The sequence below is a fragment of the Barbus barbus genome (genome assembly GCF_936440315.1).
Source record: "Barbus barbus genome assembly, chromosome: 18".
Lineage (NCBI taxonomy): Eukaryota > Metazoa > Chordata > Actinopteri > Cypriniformes > Cyprinidae > Barbus > Barbus barbus.
Window position 1 is genome coordinate 24,431,424 of NC_136746.1, and position 23,595 is coordinate 24,455,018.

At 38.3% G+C, this 23,595-nt stretch overlaps 1 protein-coding gene across 1 annotated transcript; it reads right to left on the bottom strand.

Annotated features, from left to right (window-relative positions):
• Window positions 1-1,989: 1,989 nt before the first annotated feature.
• Window positions 1,990-20,344, bottom strand: LOC306884287 (secreted frizzled-related protein 5-like). Its single transcript, XM_079440027.1, has 3 exons — window positions 19,568-20,344; window positions 9,356-9,433; window positions 1,990-3,202 (listed from the first exon to the last, which is right to left on the bottom strand). Exons 1-3 carry the CDS (start codon window positions 20,091-20,093, stop codon window positions 2,874-2,876), a joined length of 933 nt encoding a protein of 310 aa, XP_079296153.1. The 5' UTR covers window positions 20,094-20,344; the 3' UTR covers window positions 1,990-2,873.
• Between the last annotated feature and the right edge of the window lie 3,251 nt (window positions 20,345-23,595).

Genomic DNA, 23,595 nt, shown 5'->3' on the forward strand with positions numbered 1-23,595 from the left:
TGAATGTATTGCAAAACATTCAGGAAGCAACATTATATCATAGTATCAAAGTTTTTGCCACAGACAATGACCCTTGATTGCATTTAGTGCCTGGTTTTAGAAAGACTACAGATAGTTAGTGATTAAAAGATTAGTTTTTGCTCTGAAGTACCCGACAAAGTGTTGCAACAATGTCTGCAAAGACACTGGAGGGTCTGCTGATCTCTCAGCCAGTTTTTAATCAACAACGCGCCTGCAAGCACAGTAGCAGCAATTGAACAACACAAAGGCGCCATTCTCCACCCCTGCTGATGGATCCAAGATTACTGGGGTGAGATAAAACCAGAGAGAGTGAGGGTTTGGGGGCCGCTCTTGGCTGGGCCCTGCATTCCCGGTGATATTAACCTTTCAAGGAAATCAGTATGACACAGAAGCTGACAGAGGGTCTAAATTATCTTTTGATTGCTGGTGTGGTGGGCTGTTTATATCATCGGTCATCTGGCACAAAGCGGAGCCCTGTTTCCCCTGTCTGCTGCCGTCAGGCTTTTTTTAATTACGGTAAGTGACCTTTGCGGTGATGCTGACAGAAGGATGAGAGTGAGGGGCCAGGACTGTCCATTTGATAAGCTTGTATGAGAAGACTCTTTCTCTTCTGGTGTCCTGTCTCTCTCTCCTACACTGTTATCTCATGTTCACATCTCACTGGATCTTTCCTCTCTTTCTTTTCAGTCTTATTGAGCACGTCTCCATTACTTTCACATTTGTACATAGGTTTTACAATCTGATTCAGTGTTGTATGCGGCTGTTTTTCTGAATTTGTTTGGCAAATAACACATTTTTGAACATCAATTTTTCAATATAACTGAAGCTCAAGCATCAACATGACAATACAAGTGGTCAAAAATGGTTGCACTCAAAAATTAAAGCTTGAATGTGATTCCAGCAGACTAAATTATTGGAGGATTCCTGCATACGTCACCAGAGAAAAGTCTATAGTTACACCATACAACATATTACAAATATTTTAAATGCATTTAGAAAACAGATATAGGGTGAATTTTTCATTTCATGCTGGCTAGTATTTTTAAACTTTTTTTAGAACAGGATGTGTTGTTAGCAGATGTAGCCAAACCAAGGAATGGTGTATATGTACATATCTATAAAATCTTGTGTATATGTACATATCTAGAAACACATGCATATATACTGTATGTATAAAACCAAATGGTGGAGCACATCCTGTAATTGGACAGCACAAATGTGTCGGTAACAACTCTGGTGATCAGCTGATGTTTAAGACGGCATTGTGACTCTGTCGGGAGCCCAGATCAGACTATAGTGTTGTGTTTGGTGTGATGTAAGCTGTGCGGAGAGTGTTTCAATGTGAAAGGTGGGGGTGGCATGAGCTGGCAGAACCCCACAGACAATAGGCCAGTAATGAGAGGTTGCTTATCCATGAAGCACAATACCAGTATCCACTGGAAGCTGGAGGAGGCATTTGTTCCTTTATCTCAGATAAATTCCACTGCTTTTTTCAGTGCCTATTCACTTTTACAGAGACTGGCACTGAATTGGGCATTTGCCTGACTTGTTTAAACAGGTTGGCACTTAGGTTTGTTCTTAAGAGCAACTGTTGGCAAAAGGAAATGCATGTACTCTAGTGTCAGTCTTTATCTGATTTTGGTGATTCAGCTATCTGATAAACATTCCCTTTATTGCATTTCTATTTGTGGTTTTGGTGTGTATTTATGTCGTGCAGTGTCATTATTTTAAATGAATAGCACTTTGGGTTAATTTAGCCAAAAACTAAAATTCTGTCATCATCAGGGAATGTTTTGGAGATGCTCTATTCCAATGAAAGTGAATGTGGTATATATGCTGTCAAACTCAAAAATGAACTATTAACTGCTATTAATTGCTAAAGATAAATAACAAACTGGCAAAATCCTTGTGATGTGCAAATGTGACCAACAACATAAGATAATATTGTTAAAAAGGTTCCTGATCTCTGATTAAACAGAACTACCAGAGTTAGATTTTAATTTTTATTACAGTGAACTCAGATGTAATGTTGGAAGGCTTTTTCCATAGCATGTATATTTGTAACAATATATAATAATTTTAGTAAAAAATAATGTTGCATACTGTATAGAAAACATGAACAAAACCTCACCAACCAAACTGCTTGAAAGAGTCCAGAGTCTGTCATAAGCTGGCAGATATGTTGAGCAGAGAAATGGTCCGGACTTGTTCACAGGGGTACGGTTGAAGCATTTGGGCCGCTGTCCTGACCAACACTTTACAATCCATCAGCTTTCTTACCTCCCACAATTCAAGCCACAACTGGAGTCGTGTCCCATCCTGGCGCTAATGATCACGACTGTATCTTCGTAGTATATAATAAAAACTTTTTATTCCTTATCTACAAAATAAAAGATACAAATAAAAACCAGTTGGCACTATGTTTGTTCTTTTTCATTCGTTTGAGAGGGATCTGGCCATTGAAATCAAATATGTGCTCATTAACCGAGTGCACTCTTTAAAGCTCTTGTTCACAATTTTCTTTTCCTCACATTGATTGAAAGGGTTGTCAATGTCTTTCCGAAAAGTCTCCTAGCTTGTGCTCTGAGTGAGGGAACCATGAAAGTAACACTAAAATATGCATGAGCATCATAAGTGTACTGATTGCTGCATAAACAATGAATTTTGTGTAGATACAGTTGCCAACAGAATGTAGCTGTACTTGATGATGAATTAAGTCCTAAGCAGTTTCCAAAAGCCATTTCTTGAGTAATGAAATACATCTGTACTAACTGTCGGAATTAGGCATGGATACGGTCTCTGAAAGAGTTATTGGAAGATGCAGGGCCCACTATAGACAGAAGAGTCATTGGTCACTGGAAGACCGTGTGATAGGTGGGACACTGATGAGACTTCATGTATTTAATGGCAAACTTGAGTTCCTTGCTCTTTTTGTCCCACTTGTGGATGGACATGAGCAGTAACTGTTGGTCCACTTTGCGGCCCATGATGAGGAAGTTGCTCCCGAGATTGTCCAGTTGCGAGCAGGGACAGTTTGCTCCATTCTTGATGTATAGCGTGAGCTTCTTCAGGTCTTTCTTCCTCAGTATTCCCATCTTCAGAACCTTCTTCTTCTTTTGTGCTGCGATGAGCTTGCGGTCGCCTTTTTCTTTTTTCACCTCTTTAATCTTCATTTTGAGTGCTGTAGATAAAATATACAAAGGAAAATACTTAGAGTAGGGATTCCCAATTGTTTTTTTGTTTGTTTTTTGTTAGCTGAACAGTCATTTTCAGTAATTTACAACAAATTTGCTTGTTAATGGTCACATGACCAGCAGGTAAACAAGTTAAAAGTTACATTTTTATGATTTAAAAAAATTATTAGCTTTTCATAAATTCATGAACCCCCTGCAGTTCTCTTTTGAACCCCAGTTTGGGAAACATAAAATGAAATGTTTGCCATTATTCACTTGTGTCAGCTGTTCCACAGAAAAACTAACAGAATATGGGTTTGGAACAACATGAGGGTGAGTAAATTATGACAGAATTTTCATTTATGAGTGAACTGTCCTTTTAAAAACATCAAGGAAAGACCAGAGAGGCCTTTTGGAAAAAAGTCTGGGTTCTATTTGTCGCCATTGACTTTATCCATAGGAAAGAATGGAAAATCTTCTCATGGGACCCTTGGTCACACTCCGGTTCTCCCATATATTTCTGCTGTCTCAAGCAACAAGTCCTTTCACAACGAGCACACAGGAAGAACCAAGGCTATCCAGAATGCTGGAATAGTTTACACCTCCCCGGAGGAGCATCATTTAAACATTGACGGCACTAATTGCACTCACCCGGGAAAAGACAGAGAGTAGAACGGAAAGTTTCAAAGACAGATGTGAAAAGCGAACACCCCTTCAGTAGCTGAGCACATAAGCCACCACATTTTTTTTCTTTGAGCATTTTTTTCTTAATTTTCCTAATTATTATTGTTATTATTATTATTTTTTAAAAATCACCAAAAACATCATGTTGGAAGCATATTAATTTTCTTTTCAAAAGTCTTATTAATTTTCGAGATCCCATTTCAGATAATCTCATGGCTGTGGCTTTGCCCGTATGTTATTTTTATTTTATTTAAATGTATTTTATTTATTATTTGTATTATTTTTTACTTTATTTACAAGTAAAAAAGTATTTTTTTCTTGTCATTTACAAATTATTCCATCGTTTTAAAATTCCATTTGTAATTTTTCATTATTGTGACTGAACTTATCTACTTGTTATTAAAAATGTGATCAAATTAATAAACATGATTTGCAATAATTTAATGCATTTAATCAATTATACACCATTTTAAAGAGGCAGCTCTGCTTCAAATAAAAAATGTAAAACTAAAAAAATTGAAAAACGTTGCATTTGACATTAAATATGAAAATAAAATCTGTAATTGATGCTGTGGAACAGAACTCATGCTGCAAGCTTGTTTAAAGCACATGAATCAATGACAGCATTTGTCCTGAAACATCTAGAGAATTTGAAAGCATTATCAGGGTAAGCTTTGCTCTTTTGTCTACTATTATAAACATTCAAGCATCTCTGGAAGTGAACATTTAAATGGTCTCACTGATAACAGTTTTAGCTCATACGCATGGGGATGTTTGGTATTGGCATAAATCTTATTTTAAATCTTATGCAATTTCTTACAGGAAAAATATTAAATATCTGAATGGAAAGTATTAAACTTGAATTTAAAAAAATGTAACTGAAAAGAGTGTATGACAAGATAAGTAAATTAAAGATGGAGAAAGAAGGCCGAAAGAAAATGTGAGAACATGATGCCACAATTCTAGGACCTTTTTAATGCATTGTGGTGGTTGCTTAGTCAAATTAAAAGTATTAATTTCTTGTGCCTATAGAAAGGTCCCTCCTTCAGTGTAAGTCTATAAGAAGTCTTGTTGTCTAGAAAATAGTGCTGTTGCTGTGTTAGGCCACTCAAGCAAACAAAAAGGTCTGAATTCTCCCAGAGCCACAGTGTTTATTTACATTTTTGGGAAAATTGGGATTCAAATGAATGATGTTTATAGCTATCTCTCTTTATATAGCAGATATATTTCATGTATTTTAAAAGATTTCACCGTAAAATGGTACAAATGAACTTTAAGTCACATCTAAGTACTTGCAAAACCACAAAATAACTGTAACTGCTAACTGTAGTTCAACTGGACATGCGGTTTTTCTCTCTGATTCAGGTGATCGCTCATGACCCATAATGCTTGTGGGGAGTGAGCATGCCTGGGCAATATCGTGGTGACAAGTCGAAACCACAAGAGCTGCTTTAAATTGCTGGCAGTATGTCTGACAGCAGATGAAGGAAGACAAGAAGGAAAAGTGTCACCTTGAGCATTTGCAGCCTTCTTTCAATAATTCGGAAACCAATGTGCAAAGCCAGTGCCAAAGCAATAGACTTGAGTAGGGCTTTGGAGGTGAAGGGTTATCAGTAGAGACCGATGGAATAACATAATTTAGTGTTCTGTATTGGCAGGTAACGTCAATACAAACAATGCACGTTATTGTTTTGCATTATTAAACAATAATTACTATTCTATTTTCTAACTGAACTGGGTCGAATTTTAGCTTAGCCTGCGAAAACTATTAAAATGGTAGGCCAACATAAACACCGAAGTCACTCTGGACAATTTTAACAGCATTTATAATGTTAGAAATTATATATACACTATATACAATTAGCTGATTCAGGGTAATGCTCTAATTACGCTGGCTTTTGTTCAACTCAAAAGCCTGTCAGTGCAGAGCTTTGATGAATCTTTAAAGAAAAGCCTAATTATGCATTCTTTATATAAGGTGATTAAAAATCATTAATCTTTAAGGTCAAAATCACCATTCAAGAGGGGAAAAATGAGTTAAAACCCAAGCGGTCACAGTTTTTTTTACTTTAAATATTCCTGTAAAATGGTGCAAAATAGTGCTTATAAATATAAGGTATAATAGTAATTAATAATAAAATAGAAATTATATAAAAAAAAAATACATTTGTGTAATGTGTATTTGGTTTGGTTGCAGATTAGAGTTTGTCTTTTAATGTAAAGTTGTAGTTTGTGGTTATGGTTTATTAAATGTGACCCAGGACCACAAAATCAGCCATAAGGGTACTTTTCTCAAAATTGAGATTTATGCATCACCATTGATGTATGATTTGTTATGATAGGACAATATTTGGCTGAGATACAACTATTTGAAAATCTGGAATCTGAGGGTGCAAAAAAAAAAAAATCTAAATATTGAGGAAATCTCCTTTAAAGTTGTCCAAATTAAGCTCTTAGCAATGCATATTACTAATCAAAAATTAAGTTTTGATATATTTTCAGTAGGAAATTAACAAAATATCTTCATGGAACATGATCTTTACTTAATGTCCTAATGATTTATTTTAAATAAATAAAAAAAAAAAATCAATAATTTTGACCCATACAATGTATTTTTGGCTATTGCTACAAATATGCCTCAGCCACTTAAGACTGGTTTTGTGGTCCAGGGTCACAAATGACAAATGACCGAACTCTTCACTCACTAAAAAAAGAGAATGTCAAATCACACAAAACTGAGCCATTTAAAATCTCAAAACAAACTTAAAAACGCTGAATTTCCTTAGCAAAATATAAAATATTAAAATCAGCTGCAGCTGTCTGCACATGCACAAACTTTAAATTGTTTGGTAAATGTGCTGCTGTCCAGTATGTGTTGATACACTGATTACTAGTACATGGTTGAAACTGGCCATAACATTGAGTAAGACTAATAGAGCATGCTATTAAACTTACAGTCATGGTAAACTGTACAGCACTAGTCAACAAACAACAAGTCATGTGAGCAGGTACAAAGGCATGAGATGGCGATCAGGGGAAGAAATGAATCAAGTGGTAATATTCTGCCATGCATTATGCTTTCAGTATGTGCAGTATTAGATCTCAAGATCCAGAAATAGTGTTTTTTTTTTAAACATAACTCTTTTTGTGATGCCTGGACTTCGCATTCCGACATTAATGTATATAATCTACAACACTGAAAACTCAGGCTACCACTAACAATATTTTCTAGTGTCATCTGTCATAGTTATTAAGGAAAATACATGCACATCCAAGAGCAATAGGCCTCACAGCCAAAGATAAGTCAGGCGTATGTGTGGCTCTACTGTGCTGTAATCCTCTGCTCTCTATAGGGAAGGATTTCAAATGACTTTTAACCTTGAAACTCTTTTATTCAATGCCAGAGACTCATTCTAGAGATTCACGTCTGACAGATCAATGGAACTCCTGCAAGAATACATCACTTTAAACGAACCATAAAGAATCCAAAACTATTACAACAGGAATCCTCCGATATCGTTTAAAACTGGATGTTCATTCCAAACACGTGAATGTGTCCCATGCTTTGAAAACAATCAATAAAATGTTTTGTTATATATATATATATATATATATATATATATATATATATATATATATATACAGGTCCTTTTCCAAAAATTAGCATATTGTGATAAAGTTCATTATTTTCTGTAATGTACTGATAAACATTAGACTTTCATATATTTTAGATTCATTACAACACAACTGAAGTAGTTCAAGCCTTTTATTGTTTTAATATTGATGATTTTGGCATGCAGCTCATGAAAACCCAAAATTCCTATCTCAAAAAATTAGCATATCATGAAAAGGTTCTCTAAACGAGCTATTAACCTAATCATCTGAATCAACTAATTAACTCTAAACACCTGCAAAAGATTCCTGAGGCTTTTAAAAACTCCCAGCCTGGTTCATTACTCAAAACCGCAATCATGGGTAAGACTGCCGACCTGACTGCTGTCCAGAAGGCCATCATTGACACCCTCAAGCAAGAGGGTAAGACACAGAAAGAAATTTCTGAACGAATAGGCTGTTCCCAGAGTGCTGTATCAAGGCACCTCAGTGGGAAGTCTGTGGGAAGGAAAAAGTGTGGCAGAAAACACTGCACAACGAGAAGAGGTGACCGGACCCTGAGGAAGATTGTGGAGAAGGACCGATTCCAGACCTTGGGGGACCTGCGGAAGCAGTGGACTGAGTCTGGAGTAGAAACATCCAGAGCCACCGTGTACAGGCGTGTGCAGGAAATGGGCTACAGGTGCCGCATTCCCCAGGTCAAGCCACTTTTGAACCAGAAACCGCGGCAGAAGTGCCTGACCTGGGCTACAGAGAAGCAGCACTGGACTGTTGCTCAGTGGTCCAAAGAACTTTTTTCGGATGAAAGTAAATTTTGCATGTCATTCGGAAATCAAGGTGCCAGAGTCTGGAGGAAGACTGGGGAGAGGGAAATGCCAAAATGCCTGAAGTCCAGTGTCAAGTACCCACAGTCAGTGATGCTGGTGTTGGTCCACTTTTATCAAGGGCAGGGTCAATGCAGCTAGCTATCAGGAGATTTTGGAGCACTTCATGCTTCCATCTGCTGAAAAGCTTTATGGAGATGAAGATTTCATTTTTCAGCACGACCTGGCACCTGCTCACAGTGCCAAAACCACTGGTAAATGGTTTACTGACCATGGTATTACTGTGCTCAATTGGCCTGCCAACTCTCCTGACCTGAACCCCATAGAGAATCTGTGGGATATTGTGAAGAGAAAGTTGAGAGACGCAAGACCCGACACTCTGGATGAGCTTAAGGCCGCTATCGAAGCATCCTGGGCCTCCATAACACCTCAGCAGTGCCACAGGCTGATTGCCTCCATGCCACGCCGCATTGAAGCAGTCATTTCTGCAAAAGGATTCCCGACCAAGTATTGAGTGCATAACTGAACATAATTATTTGAAGGTTGACTTTTTTTTGTATTAAAAACACTTTTCTTTTATTGGTCGGATGAAATATGCTAATTTTTTGAGATAGGAATTTTGGGTTTTCATGAGCTGTATGCCAAAATCATCAATATTAAAACAATAAAAGGCTTGAACTACTTCAGTTGTGTTGTAATGAATCTAAAATATATGAAAGTCTAATGTTTATCAGTACATTACAGAAAATAATGAACTTTATCACAATATGCTAATTTTTTTAAAAGGACCTGTATATATAAATTTTGTATTATTAATAATAATTTTTTTTTTTTTTTTTTTCATATTTCATATTATTGCACAGTAATGTTAATGCAATGCATAGCAGAACCACCTCATATTGTATCTGTTTTTTCCCATGCAAGCAAATTGAGCCTTCCTCATCAATTTTCCTCATCAAGTCATTATACAGAGATTATTCCTCTAGAGACAAGTTATTGAAGTTGTCAAATTTAATGTCTCAATAAAAGTTAATATCTTACCAAAATCACTGGCGCAGTAGTGCTCCATTATGGTGTCGGCTTTCAACTCGTTGTCACAGGGTGGACACACTTTTGAAACTACAGGGTAAAGAAAGGGAAAGTTAGTGTCTAGAGCATTTATTCAAAACATTTTGGTATTTAAAGAAGACTGTGCGACTTGTTTTTGGGAAATCTGAAAATATTGCATGCTTCAAGTGATAACATCATTCAAGTCAGAAATAGCATTTACCCTTAATATGACTAATTCAAACTTACTACATGTGCTTTTGTCTAACAAACTGTCCTGCCTCATGCCACTTGTGCCATTAGTTGAGCCATTGTTGCTGTGCCAGACTGCTTGGGATGACTAAACACATAGAGCGAGTTTTGTTCACTCCTGTTTACAGTTATAATTGAAAGCTTGTGAATAAGTTCATTATTATTTTGTTTCTTTATTGGTGCACATTTCAATAATAATTAAAATGGCGCCGATGATGGCAGCTATTGTGCGTTGCTCTCCAGTGTTTGTACAGTTTTTGTTTGTTTTTCCTGTTTTTTGTTTTTCAAATACGATCAGTTTTACCAGGGATGACCTGCTGAACATTCGGCAGAACACACCACAAAATCTTTTACCGTATTTTGATTTTTCTGACGTTTTGCTGGACATTGTAGTTGGCGGAGCCGTAGCTCTGGTCAAACGCTACAGGAGGCGCAGGCGGGGGAAGAGAGCTGGAGCGCTCGTGAAGCTTCATCAGCGCGGATTTCGAACGGCGTTGCCTAGCATCCATCTGGCGAATCTCCGCTCTCTATCCAACAAAACGGACGAACTCCTTCTGCTCTCCCGGACAAACAAGGACTTTTCTAACTCTGCTGCCCTGTGTTTCACGGAAACCAGGCTGAATGGCGACATACCGGACAGCGTGCTACATCTGCCTAATTGCTAGCTGATCAGAGCAGGTCGGGACCTGGAATCAATGGGGAAATCGCGCGGCGGCGGGACGTGCTTTTACATCAATGAGAGTTGGTGTACAGATGTAACTGTGTTAAAGAAGATGTGCCGTTAAGCTCTAGAAACGCTCTTCATTAACTGCAAGCCGTTCTATTCGCCGCGGGAGTTCTGCTCGTTCATTCTCGTGAGTATTTACATTCCACCGCAAGCGCACGTGAGCACAGCTCTACAGAAACTCGCTGATCTGATCACAGAGAGTGAACAACAACACCCAGACTCTGTTTTAATCATTCTCGGGGACTTTAATAAAGCAAATCTCTCCCGCGAACTGCCAAAATACAGACAGCACATCACATGTCCCACATGAGACAGTAATATATTGGATCATTGTTACACAACAATAAAGAACGCATATCACTCGGTTCCACGAGCAGCTTTAGGACTCTCTGATCACTGTTTGGTTCATCTTATTCCGTCCTACAGGCAGAAACTTAAGTCTGCAAAACCTGTATTAAGATCTGTTAAAAGATGGACTAATGAAACAGAGTGGGATTTACAAGCCTGTTTCTCTCTCACTGATTGGACTGTTTTTGAAGCCGCTGCCACCGATCTGGACGAGCTCACAGAGACTGTAACATCATATATCAGTTTCTGTGAGGATATGTGCATTCCTAACAGGACTCATCTAATCTACAACAATGACAAACCATGGTTCACTGCAAAACTCAGACAGCTCCGTCAGGCCAAAGAAGATGCTTACAGAAAAGGGGATAAAGTCTTGTACAAACAGGCCAAATACACACTGGAAAAGGAGATCAGAGTGGCAAAGAGGAATTATTCTGACAAGCTCAGGAAAAAATTATCTTCCAGTAATCCTGCTTCAGTGTGGATAGGAATGAAGGATATCACCAGTTACAAGACACCATCCCCCAGTACTGTGGAGAATCAACACCTGGCAGACGACTTGAACAAGTTCTTTTGTCATTTTGAATGATCACCCCACACCCGCCCTGAACACCTCTCCACACAACCATTCACACCTCCAGCAACCCCTCTCTCCCCCACACCTACGATTCAAATCAGCGAAGAAGATGTGTGCCAGGTCTTCAGGAAAAACAAAAGAAGGAAAGCACCAGGCCCAGACGGTGTGTGACCAGCCTGTCTAAAAACCTGTGCTGATCAGCTGGCCCCCAACTTCACACAGATCTTCAACAGATCACTGGAGCTGTGTGAAGTCCCCTCATGCTTCAAACGCTCCACCATCATCCCCGTCCCAAAGAAACCCAAAATTACTGGACTTAATGACTACAGACCTGTGGCCCTAATGTCTGTAGCCATGAAATCATTTGAAAGACTGGTTTTGGTTTATCTGAAGGACCCTTATCACTGGACCCTTACTGGACCCCCTGCAGTTTGCCTACAGAGCAAACAGGTCTGTGGATGATGCAGTCAACATGGGACTGCACTTCACCCTGCAGCATCTGGACAGACCAGGGACTTATGTGAGGATCCTGTTTGTGGACTTCAGCTCCGCTTTTAACACCATCACCACGGAAACCCTTCAGAATAAACTAACCCAGCTCTCCGTCCCCACCTCCGTCTGCCAGTGGATCAACAGCTTCCTGACAGACAGATAGCAGTTAGTAAAGCTTGGTAAATTCACATCCAGCACTCGAACCATCAGCACTGGAGCTCCTCAGGGCTGCGTACTCTCCCCACTGCTCTTCTCCCTCTACACCAACGACTGCACATCTAAAGACCCCTCTGTCAAGCTCCTGAAGTTTGCAGACGACACCACACTGATTGGCCTCATCCAGGATGGTGACAAGTCTGCTTACAGACAGGAGGTTAAGGAGCTGGCTGTCTGGTGCAGTCTTAACAACCTGGAGCTTAACACGCTCAAAACTGTGGAGATGATAGTGGACTTCAGGAGAAACCCCCCTGCTCTCCCCCCACTCACCGTCATGAACAGCACTGTGACTGCAGTGGAGTCATTCAGATTCCTGGGCACCACCATCTCCCAGGACCTGAAGTGGGAGATTCACATAGACTCGATTGTCAGGAAGGCCCAGCAGAGGTTGTACTTTCTTCGCCAGCTGAGGAAGTTCAACCTGCCACAGGAGCTGCTGGAACAGTTCTACTCCGCCATCATTGAATCCATCCTCTGCACGTCAATAACTGTCTGGTTCAGCTCAGCTACCAAGTCTGACCTCAGAAGACTACAGAGAGTAGTCCGGACTGCTGAGCGAATCATTGGTACAACCCTCCCCACTCTCCAAGAACTGTACTTATCCAGAGTGAGCAAAAGGGCTGGTAAAATCACTTTGGACCCCTCACGCCCAGCACACTCCCTCTTTGAAGTGTTACCGTCTGTCGACGCTACAGAGCTCTGAGCACCAGAACGACCAGACACAGGAACAGTTTCTTCCCTCAGGCTATCCATCTCATGAACACTCAACAATAAATGTGGAACACACAATTATAATACACTATCCATTCACCACACTCACTAATTTTATCTTTATTTTCTCATTTCTAATTTGCACATACTTGACCTGTACATACATAGTTGTTTATATTATATATTGTGTTTTTGCTGCTTTGTACATTGCCTTTTGGTTAATTGTTGTTATTCTTTTATTATCTGTGTCCTGTCCCGTTGCTGTCTTTCTGTTGCACTGTGGAGCTTCTGTTACTACAACAAATTCCTTGTATGTGTAAACATACTTGGCCAATAAAGCTCATTCTGATTCTGATTCTCATTCTGAACTGTTATGTGAGGTGAGTAGCAATGATACATGAGTACAGCAAAAGATCTACTCAGTGAGGCCTATCTTCGGTTAACCACTGGAGACACAAACAAACAAACAAAGGGTGGAATGTTTCATATTTACTAAAATGATTTGATTATGTTAATTGTAACAGCTCTAATGGGGGTTTGGTTTCGTGCAGTTTCATTGCAGTACTGGACTCATGCGGGGGCAGCAGGCCAGTGCTAATAGAGCTTAATCCGCAGCATTTGAAGCCATGAGAGGGAGAGGTTTGGCAGCTGTTAGTTTTATTTCCTTGCAGAGGAAGGGAAGTTATAAAACAAGATTAAGACTTTCAGTGGTTTATCACTGTGAGATCACATTCCTACAGATCTGTAGTGTCATTAGTGTATGTACAACTGCACATCACTGGACCTGAGAAAATATTTTTGGCCTCTGCAACACTGGATGTCTCAGGATGTTATAGAAACTAGAGTATTTCACACTCACCACAGACGTACGAAGACGAATGCATGGGTAAACTTTTAATAGGTCACTGTGAAAACATACTTCTCAGCAGTTTGACAGTGAAAATGTTCACTGGAACGTGCAAACAGCTGTACGTGACCTTCTTGGAGCTGATAGTTATTTGCTGATCTTATTTTTAACTGTAGACGTCACACACATAGAGTGAAGCTACAGATTTTTATTGTGACACCTACTGGGGAATCAGCTTTCTGTTCAGTGGACTTTTAAATTACTGTATAACATGCTTACTGTACACATACACAATTTCATATTTATCAGTACAAAAAACATTACTAATTGGTATTTTTTCTTATTTTTCAGTGATATTGAAACATGATTAATTTATGTGAGAAGCTATTTTGTGAATTTTCTTATGCCTCAATGGCAAATAGTTTTTCTTGCACAACCCTCACTTAATGGCATAAAAATCATATAATGGCCAATAATCAAATTAAACTTGATGGTAATATTTTCATCATTTTACTTTGCATGAATGTTTTAATCTTTTAACGGATGTGTATTTTTACTGGAAAACCAGGGAAATTTTGGAGTGAGTACGATTTTTTTTTTAAGTGATTTCAATCACACACAATGTATTAAATTGTGTAGTGATACAATTAAAATAAAAAAAATGTTTTCTGAAAAACATATCATGGTTTCCACAAAAAAAAAAATTAAGCACAAAATAAGCATATTATTAGGATTTCTGAAGGATCATGTGACACTGAAGATTGGAGTTTGGAATTTTTGGAGTTATTTAATTTAAATTAATGTGTAATATTTCACAATATTACTGTTTTTCAGTATTTTTGATCAAATTTATTTTTTTATTTGATTTTTGACAAATATTTACCTCCATCTCTTATTTTACAACTTATTGGTTTTTGTTTTCTTCGGGATTTAATTATTTTTGTCATTTTTGCAAGCAGGTGTATTTTCCAGTTACGAAAGCTTCCGGGCTTCTCTCACATCATCGATCCGCTTAACTGAGTACTTGGGAAGAATGCAGGATGTGGCTTTTTAAGGTTTGGAAAAGCCATTCATTTGTTCAGCTAAAAATACAGAAAGCTCTATTCGATCCCTGTGTGGTGCCTCTAACAGAACAAACCGTGACCAGATTGGCTGAAGTTTGAAATTCTCCACTAACATCACCCACACGAAGATGTGTGTTAGATCTGATCTCTGAGGTGGCGAATATGATTTTGTCATTTACTCAGCACAGGTCCTCCCTCGAGTTCACAAAACAAAAGCATCTGGTAACAAGAACTTACATGGCTCGTCTCCAGACTCCCCCTTCCAGGTTAAAACCCAAGGGTCAGAGTTTATCACCCCAGCCTCGAGCACAGCCATAGCGGTAGATAATGAGGAGAGGGGTCAAAGTTCACCAGGCTTCAGTGCACAGGTCGTGGGGAGTTGAACCCCTCTGTAAGTTTCAACCGTCAATCGGTCCCTGAGCAGACATTCCCATCCATTCAATATTCGGCGAGTCGGAGACGTGACGTGTGCTGTGACTTGCGCACACTGAGCGTGTTGTGGAGGAAACTTTGTTTCAGACTCGCAGGCCGTAGCGGACTGCATTCTTGAAGCTGAAATGTCTTATTTGCACTGCAGAGCGATTTACTCAGTTTTTTGCAGGGTGGCTTGCTGGCGGGATGCCCGGTGGAATCGGAGCCAAAGCATGCGTCAGGAGACTGAGTGAGGGTAATTCTGCAAACCGAGTTTCTGCAAGAAGTGCCAATTCAAAGATTGAGGGATATCAGAGCAATACTGTTTTTTTTTTTTGTAATCTGTTCCCTGAATTTCCTGTTGAATTCCTTCTCATGTTCGTTTAAAACATGTGTAAGGACTCAAAAGAACTGCTTCTGAACGGAAACTTTTTAATCAGCAAGAGTGCTTTAGTGACATGCTTAACAGCTCAGTCCCAAACTGGTTTCTGCTTTGTAAAACATGTTGTCAGGTAATTTAAAAATGTAGTTCATGTGGGAAAAGTCTAGACTAGAAAAGTTTAACCTAAAAGTTATATATGCTACGGTATTGATTCAGTAATTTTATTTATGACTGAATGGCATTTATTCATTATTTATTTATTTAGATTTAGTTTTTTTTATTATTATTAACTTTTGTGGCCACGTGTAAACTACACATTCAAGATTTAATTAGTGATTTAATTAAAATATAATTATAATTAGATTTTAAATACAAAGGTATATACAAGGGAAATACAAAAGAAAATACGAGGGTATTTGTCATAAATTATTGGTCAAAAGAATGGTTTGATATTTACAAAACCTTATACATTTTTTGCTGTTACGAAATAGTTTTACTGGTTAAAACTGGACAGAAAAAAGCCTATATCTAAAGTGATAGTTCATCCAGAACTGAAAATTGTGTCATTAATTACTCACCCTCATGTCATTCCAAACCCATAAGGCCTTCTTTCATCTTCGGAACACAAATTAAGGTATTTTTGATGAAATCCGAGATCCGCGCAAAACGTATTCTCGTAGCTTTGTAAAATTACAGTTGAACCCCTGATGTCACATCCTTGCTTCGTTTCTGGACCTGGGAACATTTCAGTTGTATTGCTGTCTATGCAGGGTCTGAGAGCTCTCGGATTTCATCAAAAATATCTTAATTTGTTTTCCAAAGATGAACGAAGGTCTTACGGGTTTGGAACAACATGAGGGTGAGTAAATAATGACAGAATTTTTTTTCTTTTTTTTTGGGTGAACTAACCCTTTAATGCCTGGTTTTGTTGTACTCATTGTTACAACATGCCTCATTGTTACAGCTATGTTGTCAGAAACTATCATTTGAACACTGTGTCTTTTTTTCCTGGGCAATAATCCTGGAAATGTTAGTCATGGGTTTTTTTTATCCATGACTTTATGGATAAGTATGTTGTTATAATATACTCACATTGAGAAATTTTTACAGGAGTAAATATTAATTGTGAAAACGAGCTGTGGTCTTCCTTATTACTGAAAAGTGCTTGACTAAAACCTTAACCAATGAAATCCGTAACTAACTACTTCTCACAGTTTGTCATGTTGGATATACGAGTGCATTGCAAGTCCTCCCAGTTTCCTCAGAGAGACTTCCTACATGTGTTTCCGTGTCCGAACGATTTATGCATCGCTGACTTTCTGTATCACAGTTTATGAGGGAAATGTTCTGTTTAAACTATGCACAGGTCATAATTTTATGGCTCATTTGGACCCTTGAAATTATGAGCAGCAACACTTTGGACATAAAACATTAATCAGGATGAAAAAAACTGCTGTGATTTATGTCTGTTTAAATATGCAGTGAGCGGAGACAGAGACAAGTTTACATGTCTCTTTGAGTCGCCCCTCAGGCAGCATCGCCTCTACATTCACCAGAATACTGCAAATAATGGAATACACACTCACTCTATCTGAGCCGGTTAGTTTGTTTTATCTAGTACGTATTACATCTAGCCGAATTAATTGTCTCATTCCTGCTCTCATAATAAAATGTAATCCTTTTTGTAATATGTATACTTTCTAACCCACCAATGTCATCAAGCAGAGCTGCAAAAATAATGATTTTCAAACAGGTTTCCACAGACAATTCCCTCATCTGTTATTGGTCAGCTAACAAATAGATCCGCCCCAAACTCACACCATTGGTTGAACCAATGTCACTGCTAGCAGTTGTCTCTGTATATTAACTATACAATAGAAGAAAAAATGTTAACATTTTCCATAAAAACTGACGTTTCAGGTTTCAACTCAGAATTTAAAAATTTAACTTTTTATAATTAATGTTAAAATATTATCATATTTTCCAAGGAGCCAGTGGGATTGTTTTTGTTTTGCTATTTGTCTTTTAAGAAAAAAACCTTCTATTTGTAGAATGAAAAATATTGTTTAAAGAGGCTTTTTTGCTGCACTGTCCAATGTGATTTACTGGAATGTATCATTTACTGTCAGTCTCCAGAAGCAGCCCGTGATGCATGTCTGTGGCTCTGGCTGTGAACGGGCCCCGTCTCAGGATTTCACCTCAAACCACAGGGGAAAAAACAGCTCTTCATGTCCCTGGTCCCCCGCTCGTGTGCGCCAGAGCTGACGGCTGCAGGCCGGAGCGACTGGCCGTGTCAAGCGAGGGTTTATGCTGTCATGTTATCTCTCGAGTCCTGTTTCACGTCGATGTGCACACTCACCAAAACACACATCACTGGAAACGCTTGGCCGTGAGCTACTTTCCCATCCAGCTGCGATGTGGAAAGCACATTTGACTTCTGCTAGTTTTCAAACTTTCAGTATCATGTAATTTCAGAACGGCTATGGTTTGTAATTGATATTGTCTCAAAGGTCCCACTCTTTCTGTGCATGCTCTTGAGTTTGCTGCAATTTTAAGGAGCTTATTTTTCCAACAGAAGCCAAGCTACTTAACTTGGAAATATGAAAACAGTGTTATGGAGTCAAATTTTTTTCTTCTTTAAGAACATTGTAATCCATCAAATCTTAGTAGTGAAAAGAGAAGCTGTGTGCATGTTTACACACATGCTCACTTGGAGGCATACCAGACTTATGTTGTTTTTATATAAAGCTAATTATGACTGCAGACTAACCAAAACCCTTAATTTTACCTCTAATTATTTTGCATTTTTAGAAGAAAAAAAAATACAATAATAATAAATTAGCTTTAATTTTGAATTTCTTTATTTTATTTAGTTTTTAATATATATATATATATATATATATATATATATATATATATATATATATATATATATATATATATATATATATATATATATATATATTACATAATATGTGTGTATAATGTGTGTATTTATTAGGTATAGATAAATACAAACACATGTGTGTATATATTTAAGAAAAATATGTTATGTTTATATATTAAATATATGTATGTATAAGAATATAAACATATAAATGTATATACATATAAATATTTTCAAAATATATACTGTATGTGTGTGTATTTATAAATATACACAGTACACACTGATATATTATGTAACCAAAAACATTTATTTTGGATGCGATTAATCACGATTAATTGTTTGACAGCACTAATATATATATATTAATGAAAATTAATGGTTTTCTGTTTTTTGTAATGTTTTTTTTGAATAAAGTTTCATTAGATGCCATTTGGCAATAGTCCAACAACAGTTTGTATTTATATATTTTTAATTCAAAAGGAACGCTGCACTGTACAGTAAATGTGATTCATTGTGTATACAGCGTGCAGTATGAGGCATTCTTTGATGCAGTAAGATGACTTTTTTGTAACATCTACAAATACAAATTGTTCAGAAAATAACTTTTTTTTAAGATTTATTTTAAGTTTTTATATATATATATATATATATATATACTATTAATATGGCTTAACGCCATCCTCAAACTTCCCTTGAGCACGAGTCCATCTCATCTCAGTGAGACAAAGTAATGTACAACTTTTCTGACTAATTAGTGATCCAAAAGGTTTGGCTGCCCAGCTAATTGGAAACCTAAATGCACGATTAAACAAAGAGAGAGGGCAGGACGCAGCAGGAACGCTCCTCTCCACATTCCACATGAGATGTTTGCTTTAGATAGTGAAAGTTTTTTGTCCTTCTGAGAGCTTTCCTTAATTTTACTTTCTCAAGAGCCTCAGGCTAAATGCAGCAAGAGGAAATCCACCAATCTATTGTATAGATTTATGGAGACTTAATTATTATAATTTTCCCACTTTTTAAACAAAAAGGGTCGATTTTGAAATCAGCAAGAATGAAGCACTGATCCTTTTTATAGCACATAAAGAATTGAATTAAGAAACGATGCCTAATGGATAAGATGAAATATAACTTTGATATTTCTGTGTTTTACTAAAAGTCGGTTGTGGATCAGTGTGATGCTGTGTGTTTTTCCTACTTATAAAATGTCCCCTGAGTAAATTAATTTCTGCTTTTCTTTGAATGAATAAATAACATTTGAATCAATAATATAATGTTATTTTAGGTCCTACCTGGAGTCTGAGTGGCGTGACCCGCGGAGAACTGCATGGGAATGCAGAGATCATTGTCGATGGGAAACTTCTCGCACTGCAGCATCTCTGGCCAGGGAAAGCCGTAGGTCTCCATGACCGGAGCGCAGCTGTCCCGCACTGCCTCGCACAGAGACCGGCAGGGGTAGATGGGCCGGTCCAGGCACACTGGAGCAAAAAGAGAGCAGAGGAACACCTGCGTGTCAGCGTGGCATCGCTTTGCCAGAAGGGGCACCCAGCTGCCCGCCTGCTGCTTGACCTCAGGCATGGTCTCGTGGTCCAGTAGGTTTGGCAGGCGCATTTTTTTGTAGCCCACGTTGTAGCAGAGGCGCAGGTCGGCTGGAATATCCACACACTGTGGCTGCTTGGCATAGAAGCGGCCGTTGTGGAAATTGTCCGATTGCCAGCTGTAGTAGTCGTACTCCTCTGTCGAAGCGGCTGAGGTGAGCAGAACCAGCGCTAGGGTCACAGCCTGGGTCAGAGACACCTGCCTCTTCTGCTCTGCCATGCTTTTAAAGTCCTGATGTAATTCAGAAGAGGAATTGGGGGAGGTGGTTCAAAAAGATGAATTTTAATCCTTTTTTTGTTGTGTTTGAAAAGAAAAAGGACAAAAGTGCTGGGTTTTCCCTGTTTCCTTCTGGTTGTCCTGCGGTTTAATGCACTTAAACTCCTGGTAGCAGGCAGTAGTGGCAGATCTCAGAGCTCAGCTCTTCACTAGCTTGACTCAAGTGCACCTAGTGTATAAAAGCCAGTGGACTCAGGGCCCTATGAGCTGACAACCCCTGAGTAAATCTCGCCCACCCACCTCCCACTGGTTTCCCCTGTCCACTATAAGCCCCGCCCCCTTCCCAGCCACAGCCAACTGCTGCGCAGTGGGCGGCACCCCTGCAGCCCACCCCCCTCGCAGACACTTCTACAGGCAGACCACGCGCTGTCCTGCAGCACAATGCGTGTGTGGAGTGCGCTGGGCTCATTCAGTTTCTCTTTAGAGAAGAGAACACACACACACATTTTCCAGACAAATCTTCTGCCCCGGCCTTTCACATTCCACTTTATTAGGAAATAATCAGAAGGCGGAAAAAATATTCATCTACAGGTGGTCAGGGCTTTTGGGCTGTGCTGTTTGAGATATGCTAATGCTGCTGCTGAATATGAATAGAAACCGGCTTTCTCTCTGTCTCCTTCTATCATTCGCTGTCACACCGTGGGGCCCAAAATTCAACCCACAGCCACCCAGCAGCAGGGGGCTGTACTGCCATATTACAGCCGCCCAAAGTGAGCAAACTTACTGATAGATCTTTATCTATTAGCTCAGGTTTTTATACATTTTCCTGAATGTGCATTTTGGTTTGCTTTTCTTTTTGTATTGTCTGTGTTGGCAAAAGCAGATGAATGTGTCATATATTTGAAATATATTTTGGCCAAAAACCTATATTGTTCACAATTTTTTCCATAGATGGGATCATAGAATGAATTATGAAAAATCTTTTTTTTTTCAAAAAACCTCCAAAGTTGTCTGGTTTTGATGAGTTATCTTTAAGCATTAGTGCAGTGGAGAGGAAAAGGAAACAGGCCAGGAATAGTGCATCAGATGGCTAGCATACAAATGACACAGTAAACGGTGGTTACAGTAAATCTAGAAAGCTAACAAAATGTGGTTAGCAAGCTCTTTGAATGTTTACTTCTTGGAGTTTTACAAGTTGGCAGAGAGTGTCAGACTATTGCATAAGTGTTTTATATGTGACAGCAAATGCTGCAAAAAATACAGAAATGCCTATTATTGTAGAATGACGGTTGAAATTTTGTCTGATAGACTTCCATAGCTGGTTCTTTACGAAGTTCATAAAATGTTTCATTCAGGACTGATCTCTGTGAGACTGAACTATAATCACTCGCTCTCTAGAAATGGAAACTCATTCTGTCCTGTTGTGTGTTGCCCAGATTGTGTCAAGGCACAATTTTATGCTCTTTAGAAATCAATAATCACCACAGCGGATATAAATGAGATTATAGTGATGATGAGGAATGTTATTGGGGCAAATATTCCGATGATATTTTGTGTCCATAATGAATTTTCAGAAATCAGCATATAAATCTGATACCAAGAGATCCCCAAAAAGTCAAATTTGTGCGGTTTATTTATTGATAGGAACTATACTTTGCAGCATTTGATACACAAAGACATAATAACAAATCAAAACAATACATAATTCACTCTTACTTCACCAAGACAAGGTCACATGTGTTTTTCTTTTTGTGTGTTTTTTTTTTGTTTGTTTATTTGTTTTTTGTATTTTTTTTTACTATTTTTGGCATGCATTAAATCATCCATTCATTCCTTTTTTATTACATATGCGATTTGGATTTATTTAATGAATTAGTATATCATGTAATAGCAATTATAATCAACTGGCATTTATTTTCTTTTTCCTATTTATTGGGGTCCAAAATATATTAATAAAAACTCAATTCACAAAAACTCAAAGTTTTATGGCTGTAATTTAATTCCAATCTAATAATAAATAATCCTAAATTGAATAAAGCTCCTTGCTATCATATGTAGTTAGTGGAAACTGCTGTGTGAGCAGGTTCTCATTAGATGGGCATGCTTTTCATTGTAGTTCAGTAAAAGACAAACTCCTTCAGCAGGCTTCATCAGCATGCAGGGCTGTGTTAATTGGCTATTCAACTCTACACTTCACCTTTCTCCAGCTTTGTGATTGGCTCAGCATTTAGAGATTAAGTTCAAGCACCGCTGGAAGTGCACTTTCAGCCAAACGCTTAAAGAAAGGATTTGAAGTGACTATTAAAAGGGTTAGTTTCAGGGTGCTGGAGAGGTGGCCCAATGCCCAGATATGCTCAGTAAATTCTTGATAAACCAGGCAAGGAAACCCTGAAGAATGGAGAGAACGCTCTGGTCAAATGAGGGTAAGGGATGTTTATTTCTTCATAGTAAATGTTATTTTAAAAGAAAATGTAAATGTTAACACAGTGCACAATAGAAATATGTGTACAAACAGGGCCACATTTGTTTCGGTTGGGAACAATAATATCCATGGAGATTGTTTTTCTGCGTTTTAGATGGAAGTTCTCTGCTCTGAGGTAAAGTTAATGTCATTTGGTTGTGATGGGCAAACAATCCTAACAGAATGACTGTGGCGTAAGATTGTTAGTTCATATCTGCCATGTCAGTAAAAGTATTAGCTTATAGAGCACTTCAAATGCCACATGCATTGCTGCATGTGCTTTATAGTTTGGTTTGCCATTACATTCCTTACAAACTGATGTAATATATATTGTGAAATGTAACACATGATCCAATGGGTTTTGTGTATTTCAAAGTATTTTGAACATTTTCAAATGCAGATAATAAACATGAAAGGTTTATACATCTGAAAACTATTGGAGTTTCTGTATTGGACAGATTTTGGGGTCCACGTTGAACATCTGGGATTTAGTGCTTTTTTTGTGAATCGAATCGAATTTAAAGCATGAAAATAAACATTTTTGTTTTGTGCTTTTGACAAATTTAAAACAAAGGAGCACTGTGTCATAAAATGAATTAGAAAAATCCCTATTTCTAGGTCACTAATCTAATAAGTAAATTTGTAACCATGTGAACTCCTTTGTGCAAAAGGTCAGATTTTCTTGCATCCACTACATACATGTTCTGCTTAATGATTGTTCCACTTCAGGAGCTCGAGCTATTTCCGAAGACGCTTAGGGAACGCCTTCAGCGTGACCGCGCTCTGAATCATCTGTACAATCAGTCCAATGGAAGGGCGAGGCGTCACGGGCGGGTGACGTCACGACCAGGAAGCTATAAAGGCACGTGCGGCAGAGCCGGCTTCAGCTTTCTGTCATTCAGCAAGCGCTTTGTGTGTCTGTCAGTCCGATATTTGTTTTGTGAGTCTTATTTGGTGTTGTTTGTCAAAAAAAAAAAAAAAGCACTATGTCCAAGTCCACAAGTAAATCAAAGCATAAGGGCGATCTCAGATCACGCTTCAAGC